The sequence below is a fragment of the Mauremys mutica genome, chromosome 21, assembly GCF_020497125.1.
Source record: "Mauremys mutica isolate MM-2020 ecotype Southern chromosome 21, ASM2049712v1, whole genome shotgun sequence".
In the NCBI taxonomy this organism is placed as follows: Eukaryota; Metazoa; Chordata; order Testudines; family Geoemydidae; genus Mauremys; species Mauremys mutica.
This window is the reverse complement of record NC_059092.1, coordinates 8,978,187-8,990,733: the sequence shown is the minus strand read 5'-3', so window position 1 is coordinate 8,990,733 and position 12,547 is coordinate 8,978,187. Positions and strand designations below refer to the sequence as shown.

At 50.9% G+C, this 12,547-nt stretch overlaps 1 protein-coding gene across 1 annotated transcript in view; it reads left to right on the top strand.

The window, feature by feature from the left end:
- Positions 1-8,558, top strand: part of PLEKHN1 (pleckstrin homology domain containing N1) — a 44,028-nt gene extending 35,470 nt beyond the window's left edge. The window contains exons 12-16 of the mRNA XM_044996674.1: positions 759-1,022; positions 1,950-2,102; positions 2,931-3,143; positions 4,562-4,610; positions 5,364-8,558. Coding sequence (XP_044852609.1) covers positions 759-1,022; positions 1,950-2,102; positions 2,931-3,143; positions 4,562-4,610; positions 5,364-5,554 — 870 coding nt within the window. The 3' untranslated portion in view covers positions 5,555-8,558. The remainder of the gene's footprint in view (positions 1-758; positions 1,023-1,949; positions 2,103-2,930; positions 3,144-4,561; positions 4,611-5,363) is intronic.
- The last annotated feature ends 3,989 nt before the right edge of the window (positions 8,559-12,547 follow it).

The window sequence follows — 12,547 nt, the reverse complement described above, 5'->3', positions numbered from 1 at the left end:
GAATTTCCAACGCAGTTAGAACACATCAGTCTCCGCATTAATATTACAAGTATCAGGGGGTAGCCATGTTAGTCTGTATCCACAAAAACAACAAGGAGTCTGGTGGCACCTTAAAGACTAACAGATTTATTTGAAAGCTGGATAAATTCATGGTGGTTAAGTCCATAAATGGCTATTAGCCAGGATGGGTAAGGAATGGTGTCTCTAGCCTCTGTTTGTCAGAGGATGGAGATGGATGGCAGGAGAGAGATCACTTGATCATTGCCTGTTAGGTTCACTCCCTCTGGGGCACCTGGCATTGGCCACTGTCGGTAGACAGATACTGAGCTAGATGGACCTTTGGTCTGACCCGGTACGGCCGTTCTTATGTTCTTATGCCCAAATAAATCTGTTCATTTTTAAGGTGCCACCGGACTCCTCATTGTTTTTATTAATATCACACTAGAAGTCTATATTAAATCCACACCATAAAGCTATGTTTGAAGAGTGGTGAGGATACAACAGGAAGGTACTGAAAGGTCAGAGAATCTCCAAGTTAAGATTACCGCACACCCTTAACTCTGCCCCTTTGCCTGTAGGAACTAAAATTCATCGTTTAATTACACAGTCACCTGCTAGTTCATGTTCACCGTAACACGAGCTTGTGTGTATTCCGGTAGGTGTGTGCCTAATCACATGGCTGTGTGCCTGTGGGTGACATGTGTCCGGACTCTCACTGTTACGACAGCTGGTCCATAGCATTTGTTGTCTTGTTTCAGTGCCTGGCAAACCCCAGCTGGCCAAGTACCGGGATCCCCAAGCCAGAACTGAAGAGGGGCGGCAGCGCTCGCAAGTCCAAAGGCAAATGCGGAGCCGCCCAGCAGCCGCAGCCCGGCAGCCAGGACTCAGAAAGGACTGTGTTTAGCCTCATACCCGAAAACCCCAACAGGGAGCTGCTGTCGCCAGTGTACAACGACCCCTACTCTCCACTGCGCTGCCAGCAGCACCCAGCGGTCCCCCCGCTGCATCGGGACTCGAACAACGTAAGGCTTCTTGTCTCACTGGGATGCAGAGGACGTGGCCGAGCCCTTTCCACTCCAGCGCCTGCATGCTCCTGGTGGGGAGGGGAGTGGAATAGATGGACCAAAGGGATTCGGTCAGCTGCCGACAGAGGCATTCATATTGCTCTCCATGCTCCCGCCCTCCATTCTGCCTCGCTTCCAGAAGGACCGCCCCTTAAAGGGCAACTCACAGGAAGTGACTTCCACAATAGCAGGTGTTTTGGGGGCAGGAGTGAGAAAGGGGATGGGCTCATCTCTGCTTTGGATGGAGCGGGCTCTCATTAACCCCTCACGTGCTCCTGGACCTTGAGCCTGCAGGCTGTCTGAGTGCCGCTCTGACTGGAGCTCTGCTGGTAAAGAAGAGGGGTTTACATGGTGAAGAGGGCGTTATTGTGATAGAGGACATGGCATCTCCTCTTCCTGAGCCTTTCCTACATAAATCTGGTCTCTAGAAGGTCAGAGAGGCAGGACCAGCTTTAAGCATAAGCAAAGCAATTGGTCACTGTCTTCCGTGCAGGCTCTGTAGCTAACTGGCTGGTTCTCTTTCCTGTTACAGCTAGGAAAGCACGGACGTAACCGTTTCTTGCAGCTTACGGCTCTGTACATTGTGAGGCTGGTTTTGGAAAGAGGCCAGCAGTGTGTTTCCGTATCTATTTCCATCAAGCCTTACCAAGGATAAGAGCCTACTACTGGTTCACAAGCAAAGGAGTTACCCCTTTAGCTCCAGTGCTTGTTGCGCTGAGTTCAGCCCCCACTGATGGACAGTTATAGACCCAGGGCTCTGTGATTCTATGATTTAGGACCGTGTTGCATTTGGAGTTAGAATTCCAGGGGAATCCCACCCCATGCCCCTGAATTAATCCGTGTGTCTGCGAGACCTGGCGTTAACTTTTCGACTCTTCCTTTCAGCTGAATCATTGGAGCTTGGGGGAAAGTCAGACTCCGGCAGCTCCCAGCTCTCTGGAGAAACCAGCCCTGCCCCGCTCTCCCTTGTACGCTGACCCCTACACCCCGACCCCCACCCCTGGACGCAGGGTTGCAGACTCTGACTTCCTGGAAGAGGTACTATATGTATGTGACTGTGGGGCTGCCCAGGGCAAGAGGAGTCGCATCCTTGGCTCAATACGCAGAGCTTTGGCAGCATGTGACCCCAACAGAGCCGTGCCAGGCACCGCGGGCCTTTTCTCCTGGGCGAGTGTGCCACAGGTCCGGAAATCTGGTGCCTGTCTCTTTGGTGACCAGCAACGTTCTCTGCCTGTTGGCTCCGGACTGAAGCAGTGAGGAGCTGGTTTCCTCTGTCCGGATGAGGGTGCCAAGTGACCCAGGGATGAGCAAAAATGCACCAAAGTGGGGTGGGGGTAGGCGGTGAGCTTTGGCTTCCCCAGACCAGGGTGATTCAGATCTAGGGACCGCTTTCTCCAAACCCCTGAGTTTCAGGGGTGTTGTGAGGGGGCGGGTAGATAAATCAATGAGCTCATCTCTCATAAGCGGCTGCCATTTTGGCACCATCCGCTAGCAGCCGCTATCTTGCTGCTAGGCGGCGGCTCCCTTTCATCTCCCCTTTTCAGAGCCCTGAGCTGCCCTTCAGTCTCCCCCCCACCGCCCCGGATGTGGCACAGTGTCGTCCGTCCCACCCCCATCCTCGTGCCTGGCCAGGATTCCCTCTGGAGATTCGCTCGGGGGCATGGCTGAGTGGCGTGAGGCAACTCCCCCCTCCCTCATCGAGGGGCTGCGTGTCAACTCGGTGGATTTTGAAGTTTAGACCCTGAACCTCTTTTTGTGGCTCTGGTATTTTATTGAAACATCGGGGAGGGTGGAGGTGGGGGGCAGTCAGGGAAGGCCCCTCTCCAGGGACGGCAGTTACCAAATTGGGATTTGTTCTCGTCTAAGTTCTTAAGACGTCATGGTCAGACTGGCTCAGAGCAGCTGAACGGCTACGCAGAAACCCCAGGGGCCCATCAGCCTCCACCGCAGAAGAAGACCTCCCACCCGGTGTCCAGCAGTCGCGGCAGAGAGCCACCCGCAGCGCAGAGATACAGCATCCCTGGCACCTCGTGTCACTTCCCGCAGGCCTCTCCCTCCGACGCTTCCTGTTTTACAAACGTGAGTGCCAAGATGGGGCCTCTGGGTCGCTCCCACTGCCACCAGACGTGTTTGTGCCCTCAGGGCCCCGAGTCGGATGCCAAGCACGTGTGGGCACAGGCACCGATTCCAAAGGTACTCCGGAGCTGGAGTACTCACGGGGAAAAATTGATGGGTGCTGAGCACCCACCAGCAGCTCCCTGCCCAGCTCACCTCCACCTCCGCTCCGCCTCCTCCCCTGAGCGTGCCATGTGCCCGCTTTTGCCCCCTAGCTCCCAGCGCTTGCGCCACGAAACAGACATGGCCAGTGGTAACAACAGCATCCCTAGTGGTACATGCCAGAGTAGGTCAAGCAGTAGGCAGCTGCCCAGATCCAGACCGGAGCGTTCTGTAAAATAGGAGTGGGTTTGCGCCTCCTGCCCCACTGTGGCTTACAGTCTGCAGGAGTGTTGGGCGTGGTTTCAATCCAGCGATGTGCAACTCTGGTAACTTTTATTAATAAGGAGTCAAATCCCAAAGTCCTTGTTTATGTCTGTCTTAGGCATTTATGGCATTTATAGTTACCGTAGTGCCTGAGTGCCTTACAATCTATAATGGCTTTCTTCTCACCGGACCCCCAGATGTAGGGAAGTATTATCCTAATTTTACAAAAGGGAAACTGAGGCACAGAGAGGCTAAATGACTTGGCCACAGTCACAGAAGAAGTCTGTTCCAGAGCAGTGACTTGAACCCAGGTCTAGCTAGGTTAGTGCCCTAACCACTGGACCATTCTCCTCTATATTTGGAAGCTTTCCTGCGGTTATCATCCCCACAGAGCCTGAGCCCTGTAGCGCACATATCCTCACAGGTCCCCACGCAGGTAGGGTCGGTATCATTATCCCCAGTCTGTAGATGGGGCACAGAGAGAGAGATCTGAAGTTCTGAGTAGCCACTATTTTTAGTTTAAGGTAATGGGAGCTATGGCTACTCAACAACTCTGAAAACCAGCCCCTAAGGGACTTGACCAAGGGTCACTCGGGGATTCTGTTGCAGAGCTGGGAGTTGACTGCAAATTGCTGAGTCCCAGTTGGGGGCCTTAGCCACGAAGCCAGCCTTCCGCAGCATCCTTGCTCCTGCAGGCTGCTGGGGGCTGAAGATGCAGCTCCTTGCCCAGGGAACGTCTACAGCCCTCGAGAAGCCCGTTTTCCCAGCCCAGGCGTGACGCACGCCCAAGAGCGACCTCTCTGAGTGACTAAGAAAGGTTGTGGACTGGGTCCAGCTGGACCTGCACATTATGCCAGAAAGCTGATGGTTACAATGCAGCGGTGTAAACTATTTGACCCTCGGGGATATGATCGGGTTCCACCCTGGAGGATTTGGATGTGAGACGCCACAAAAGATCCCGGCACTGACATCCCAAATGCTAAGAGACACCCCTCATCACTATTTCTTTCCTCTAGATCCCCTCCTTGAGGGAAGAATTTCTGGGATCCTCACTGCAGTCCTCAGGTGAGTCCCCCAGGAGCCAGAGAGAACCGCTGTCTGGTTCCAGCACAATGCAACACCAGCACTAGATTTCTGCCTCTCTTCTAACATGGCCTTAGCTGTGCTCAGCCCAGCCCAGCTGTATCTCAGCACTTTCTAAATCTGCCAGCAGCTGCTGCGTGTTCTGCAACCCAGGCTGCAGGGTTGGTGTCTGCCATCTTCGGGTAGCGACAGGAAAGGCCCCTTCGCTATCCCCAGACTCCATCTCTCTGGCTTACGCTGGGATTTGCATTTGATACTTAGGCACTTTTCCAGGAAAATCATTTAGATGCAATTACCCCCGGATTTGGTGGCGCTGGGGCAGTGACCCAGGATAACGTCTGACCTTGTTCATCTTCTCGCTAGAGAATGACACGGGGTTTTCGCTAGATCCATTGCTTCCCTGTGGACGAGTGGCCATGTGACAAAGGAAAACAGCCCACCATCAGTCATGGCTGGCCTGCACTCCCTGTAGGCGTCTCAGCAATGAGACCAAGAACTGTAGGGATGGCGCTCTCCCCAGGAGCTGGGCCATCTGGGGCCAGGGCAGGGCAGTATGGGTCAAGCATGCTTTGCTGATCCTTCTCTTGGATCTGCTCTCTGAGAGCTTCAGCTACCAGATCTCTCACTGCAGCACCTTACCCCATTGTATATTTTTGGAAGAGGCTATAATAGCGTAGAAATCCTGTAGCAATCAATGTAAACTGCTTTGTTTGTCTCTCTTTCTCTGATTCGCAGAGGGAAGCGCTGGTGTTTACAACCTGCCTGGGAATGGCCGCGTCAGGCACGACTCTGCATATCACGACTACGCAGAACTCCAAAGCTTCCACAGCGACTTCAGTTACGACAACCTCTGGGAGGCTGAGGAGAAGGAGTCGGGCATCCGGCAGGCCGTGCCCTTCTCCTGCCAGCAGTTTTATCATGTATGAAGGCAGGAAGCCAAAGCAGTGCTCATAAAAAGTCCCGGGCCTGCCCCACCCCGACCACTCTGCTTTCAGCCGTGCCTTTTAGCTGTGAAGCGTGTATGGTGTGTGTAGAATGAGCAGGGGGGAAGGATCCCTCCAGTGACTGGGTCTCCTGTGTGTGCTGAGCTCTGGCTCCGGCAGGTTTTCATCATGTTGGAACTCTTCCACCAAATCTTAATACGATGCCCACGAGCACGAACAAGACTCTACGAATCCTAATGAACAATGAAGTACCTCCCTACCCCCCAACATTCTGACAGTACTAGGGGGATCTTGGATGCTAGTCGCTGTAAAGAAACCCCCTGTCCCGGCTATGTAGGGAATCGGGTTTCTTGAATAGCCATTGTTCCATGCAGTAGAAAAGAAGCCTAGCTCCTAATCACGCTCCCTTCGGCTAACAGGACGTTGTGTGTATGGAAAGGTCGGTGACTCAGAGGGGATAGAAGAGGAGACACCGGTCATTGGACGGGTTAGCGTGTGTGTTAAGTATTAAAGAGCTTATGCATCGGGAGACCTGGTCACTTTCCTTTTCAATGGAGCTGCTTAGTTGGCGACATCTGCGATACCTTTAAACCCTGAGCTCTGTTGATGAGCCAGACCTTTCCCCGCTAAGCGTCAAGTCTGTGAAGACCTGTGAGCATTCACGATCACCTAACGTCTGCAGCGTGGGTAACAACTGCACTCGGCCCATTGACTCGGTGCAAAAGGCAGAGCTGGCCATGGAGGTAGGGTAGACAGAAATCCTGACCTGATCCACAGGCCCTGCTCAAGCTAACAGAGGAGGGTTATGTAGGGTCCACCTCTGTCTCTGGACACCGCTCAATCTTCCCTGCCAGTGATGGCCCAGAGACTATGGTGATGGGTGCTAATGAAAGAATCTGCATAGCGTGGCCAGCATTGAGAAAGAGACGAAGAGGAAATGTGTTACCTGTGACGTGCTCCAAAGGGCATGTGTTTTCCAAAGAGTTCTCCAGGTGAGGATACCCCTGGATCCCTCCATGAGACTTTTTCTCTCTCTCCCATTCAGACCTCTCCAAGTTTACTGAACTCAATCTAAACTCTGCCTCTTGTATGTCTGGGCAGCGGGGGTGGGCAGGAAATCATCATTAAGCAAAACTCCTGCACGATCCTCCGAATGCTCCAATAATCTAAGGAATGCTGGTGAGTTCCCCTCCTGCACAAAACCCATCATTCCTGGGGGGACAATGTCTGAACTTTATCATTTTCCAGCCGCTTCAGACGGATCCTTCGGCACATACAGGGTGAACAGCAAGCCAAGGTGCTTTACCCTAGGCTCCGAATTCTACCCTGCATTCCCCAAGCAATCTGTAGAACAAAGCGTATTAAGGAAATCTCTTTCTTTCACTGGCGGAAGTGAAACAAGCCACTAGACTGTTGTACTTGAAATTTTTTAGAAGGTAATGAGCAAAGTTTACACGTAGGTTTTGAGTGGAATATTTGTATTTAATATGTAAATGTGGGTGAGTTAAAAACTTATTTAATTTCGTAGCTATGGACTATGAACAATACTGTGAGACTACCAGCTGCCGACACATCTGTGCTGTGTGGGATGGTTGGGTCTTCTAGCTGTTTTTGTTTTGTTTCAGGTTTAACTTTCCTATTGGGAGGGTTTATATATAATAACTTAACACTGAGAGGAGCTATTTATTATGAACAGAATTGCACTGGGGAATGTCAGAGGCACATAGTTTTCTGGGATGCAGCTGGGCTCCCTGCATGTTGCTGTGTTCACTGAAACCAAAGACCTTTTTCAAGATCTAGATTTTTATATATATACCAGCAGAGATTGCAGTGTATCAAAATAATTTACTGTAAAGTACTCCGGTCAATTTCTGCAAGACTGTACAATTCTAATAATAATACACCCACCTGGCTTCAGAACTGAGTCTCTGTTTGTCCTCACCTGGTTTAACTGAGGGATTGGTGGTTTTCTCTGTGTTGCTGTCATTCCTTCCAGCACCTGAAGGACAAAATTACTTTTCCCCACCCGCCTTAAGTCTTTGAATCACTAGCTGGAGGAAGAATTTTTCAGACTGCCAACAGCCTGCGCTGCTCAGTTTAGATCAATCATGTGCAAACACCTTATCTAGGAACAAATTCTCTAGTGTGTTCTTCGGGCGATGGGTTTCGTGCCAGAGGCTGGAACTCCAGAGTTCACAGACTCTGTTTTGCCCTGCTGTCCTTGGAATCTTTCGGCTGGAAAGGTGCTTTGCAAGTATCAGTCAAAGAATTCAAATTGCTCAACAGATTTTACTGACCGGGGTCACTTTGCCTGCCTGCAAAGTTTATCAGTTATGCTGGCTGCAGTCCAGTAATACAGGAAACTTGCAGAGAGCCAGCAGGAGCTGAAGTAGATCATAAGTGATGCATAAACCTTTAGCTGAACATTTGCACAGGAGTGGATTTCACTCAAGAGGCACCTTCTCTTTCTCTCTTGTTTCTCAGTCTTTCAAACGAATCTCGCATTCTACAGCAGCTGTTCCTAATGTAATTAAACATGGTGACGTTGAGCGCAGCAACGCCTAATCTGGGCCTTAGTTACTACAGATCCAAGCACTGTAGAAAATGCCTGTCAAAGAGAGAGATTTGATGGTGGTGAAAATCGAGTGTATTTATCCCTCTACAGAAAAGATTCCACCAAACTGCATTCATTGTGCAGCCAGCTGATTGTTGGGGGATTAGGAGTTATCACCCTGTCACTGAAATACAGCCATCTCTGGGGTGGAACTTGGCAATCCTGAAACAGCACACAGTAATGTAGCACAGCTAGAAATAGGAAGCCTACCTTATCCAGATGCAAGTGCAGGCAGGATAGCGTGAGGCACAATGTAATAACTGTGATATCTTGGCCATCTTCCATGCTGGGTAATCTTGCAAAAAATGCCATGGGGCTTTAATGACCAGAGTGCCAGGGCCTTGATCATATGTCTCGTCTGAAAGACAAAACCTCGGACGCTGTTGCCCCTTCACGCCATTCTGGGCTGTTAGTTCAGTGCTAGCGATGGGAGTAGTGCCAGCTATTGGGGAGAGAGAGACTCCCTGTGGAACGGACGCCCCCAGCCCGGAACGTCATTGGTTAACTGATCTCTAAGACCTGGGCTACAGACCGTTTTTGTCCTGATACAACTAGGCTGGTTAGGGGAGTGGCTTTGTTTTCTAATCCAAATAGTTATAATGGTACAGACCCGACTGTGGACCAGGTATACTGGTGTAGCTTATTCCCTTTCCCATATAGGAATAGGCCACTTTTGTGTTGATGTAACTGCATCTGACTCCATACTTGGGGAGCAGCGGGAGGGAGTTGTACCACTTTAATAATACTGGCTTAGTTTACGTGGTAGCACTTTTGTGGGTGGACAAGCTCTAAACCGGTCCCCAGTCAGCACCCCTAAACAGTGGGTAAGCTCAGATCCCAGTCCAAGATTCACAGCACCGCCCCATCTCTGCTACTTCACCAAGACCATTTCCTGCAGCCCCGAATATTTTCCCTGGGAGCTACTGACCCAGCCCTGATCCTGTTTAGCTGTTGGGAGCTGCTATTGCAGGCTGCAGTGGTATATTTTCAGGCTCTAACTTATGCTCCTCTCTTGTGACTGAAAACCCACCTCTCTCTCCGACACGTTTTTCAGCCAGTCCAAGGCTTATAAATAGAGAGTTTAATTCAAGTAACACTAGCTATCTCCGTGCTATCAATGCGGTGTTACTGGTCAGCCTCATCTTATGCCATTGCTTCTGCCCCCCTGATTAGCTGAGTCCCAAATCCACTAAGAGTGTTGACCAGGGTTGCGTGAGAGTGGACGTTTGCACGAGGCTATGTGGCGTGTTCTCGTTCCACTGATGTTCTTGTGAACATGTTGCTCGCACGAATGCTCGTGAGAGGGAGTTGTGAATACTCTGAAACCCTCTCAGAATTAATGTGTGGCTTTAATTGAACAGCAGTTTTTTTGTCAGGGCTCTGCAGCCTGACGGACCATGCAGAAATAAATGACCTTCCTTTGAGAATGTGGGAGAGCATTTTGTTTCTCTCTCTGCTGTGTGAGAGGTGAAGAGAGATCTTTTCAGAGCTACTGTATTATGTACATAGGAGGGAGCATCATCTGGTATTTATGGGGACTGGGAATTCAAGAGCCCTGGGTTTGGTTGTGGTTCAGCCACTGACTCCCTTTGTCACCATAGGCCAGTCCATGCAACATTTTGTGCCTCAATTTCTTCACCTGTAAAATGGGGACCTGGCCTCCTATGGGGCTGGGGGGATTAATTCATATTGGTAACAGGCTCTAAGATCCTTGGCTAATGGAAGTTTCTCTCAGTGCAAAGCATAACTGCAGGGCTCTCAGAAGCCAGAGTTGTTACACTCCTGCTAAAGGCCTACTCTGCCTCTATGCCGTGAAGAACACTAAAGCCCCCACGGCCCTTGGGCCAAGGAGGAGTGGCCTGGGCCGGGTGCCAGACGGACGGGTGGAGGTGCGGATGGGACAGGAAGTTGCTTTCCCTGAAGACTCAGTCTGGGCAGTGGGGAGCAGGACCAAGAACTGGGACCTGGCCTCATTCCCAGGCCGCTCGAGACCAGGGAGAAGAAGGAACAGAACAAGGCTGCTGCATCACTGCAGAAGAGCCCATTAAGCCAGGGGTCTTTCCCCTTCGCTTCGACCAAGGCTATGGTTGCGGGGACTAAATCCACTTCCTCTTCCCCCACCAATGCCCAGGGACATCCCTCCTCCGGCCCCCTGAGGGCTTTACGATGAAGATCCATTCAGCTCCTCCCAGATTGGGATGGCGTGACCCCTCTGTGTGTCGTTCAGTTGGTTTGGTGCCCTGGGCATGGAAGGAGCTAGGGAGATATCCCCGGCCTGACAGTCCGAGCTGCCTTTCGGTCGCCGAGCAGTTTAAAGTAAGAACCAGCCAGCCGTCATTTCTGTAGGACTCAAGCAGGGTCCTCTGCCGGCTCGCTAGCAAATGCCATTCATAGAGCTGGCTTGAAATCATTCGACAGCTATTGCTTTCCAATCCCTTTGAAGCCCTGGTGGTCCAGGCAAATGTCTTGGAAAGCGACCGAGCAGAAATTTCCGCTGGAACCTACGCTCTGATTTTGTTGTGGTCAGATGGATCATTAGTGGGGCTATTGCTCGAACTGGCTGCGCCGTTGTTATGTTGGTTGCTGTAGGAGAGAGAAATTCAGGATCTATTCCCATCCAGCAGCTTAAGCGTTACATTGTGTAACGGGGCCCTTTTGAAGAAGGCTGCCACGGAAGGCAGCTGAGCTGAGGAGGTAATTATTCAGCATGCACCTGTCTGACTTTTTCATTTGCTTGGCAAGATGCAGTGTCAGATGGGGAGCTGCATGCTAGGTTAGGATACAGTGTAGGGTAACATGTCTCCCACCTGGCATTTCCAGACTTTCTTTGGCAGAGTGAAACAGAAATGACCTTTTCCGTGGGTCCGAGTCTGGATTTTTCTATTGTGCTGATCCCTGCTTTTGCAAAAGACGGTCATTCCTGTTTCCCTGTTGTAGGGCAGGATATTGGATCGCGGACCTGTCAGTGGTACGGGAGGGAGGAGACTACAGAGCGTAAAAGGTCATTGACTAAACCAAGCAGGAAAATTACAGGCATGTCAAGGCTGGTTTTCCCTCTAGGATACTGGAGAGGTTGCTGGTCTTTCAAGTCCGGCCCCAACTCCCAGAGCTTATCTCCCGATACTGGCTGTGGTTTCTGATACTTTGATTTCTGCACTGTAGGCCACTCCTTTCCTATTGCTCTGCAACGGTAGGAGGCATTTATCTTCTAGTTCACCCTCTTCAGCCTTCTGTAGAATACAAAAGGAGCCGCAAAGCATGTGAACCCAGCTCAGTGTGATCACATCTTGATTATCTGGCATTTTCCACAGTGGCAGTTCTTAACCAGGGGTCCAGGGCTCCCGGGGGCCATGAGCAGGTTTCAGTGGGGTCTGCCAAGCAGGGCTGGCATTAGACTCACTAAGGCCCAGGGTAGAAAGCCAAAGCCCCCCCAGGCAGGGCTGAAGCCTGGGACCCCGAAGCTCGCTACCTAGGCTGAAGCCGAAGCCTGAGCAACTTAGCTGTGGTGTGGGGCCCTGGGCAATTGTCCTGCTTGCTACCCCTTAACTCCGGCCCTGGCTTTTATATGCAGAAAAACAATCATTGTGGCCCAAGTGGGCTGTGGAGTTTTTATAGCATGTTGCGGGAGGACGCGGCTCAGAAAGAAACCGGTTGAGAACCCCTGTTCTACAGCAAAGATCTCAAAGTGCTTTCTGCATTTAGGCCCAGATCTTCATTGAAACCAGTGGGAGTTAGGCCTTATGGCCCAGATCCTTAAAGGTATTTAGGTACCTGATTCAAAGGCCACTAATTCATAGAATTTCTGATCATAGAATTTTACACTGAGCAGAATTTCCCCGAGTAATTCCTGCATTGAGCCCATATCTTGTGATCTGGCCCAAGCCTATTGTCTTAGGAAACCCTCCAATTTGGATTTGAAGATTTCATGTGATAGAAAAAACCCCTCACCACATCCCTGTTCCAATGGTAAATTCTGGCCCATAAAGAGCTAGTGACCATGTTAGCTACCACTGGAACATTGTTACTTCTGGGGTAAAAACCCAGTAAGTGTTGAATGGCTCCCAGCAACTTACAGTTTTAGAACCGGGGGAATAAACAAGGGCCGTATCCAGTTAAAATGGCAGGATAGAACGAGCTGGCCAAATTACAGTCTGACCCAGCAGTCCTGGTCTTGCTAAAAAAAAACCCCCAGACTGCACATACATACACTCAGTAAACACCTGATACTCCTGCTGTAACCCTGGTCCTCCTTCCCGCCAGCCCCACCCTCTTGTTTGTAACCCCCACTCACTGTGTTACATCTAACTCTGCAGGGCAGGCAAGGTGCTTTTCTGTTTGGTCTCGAAAAAGCTTCGCGCGTT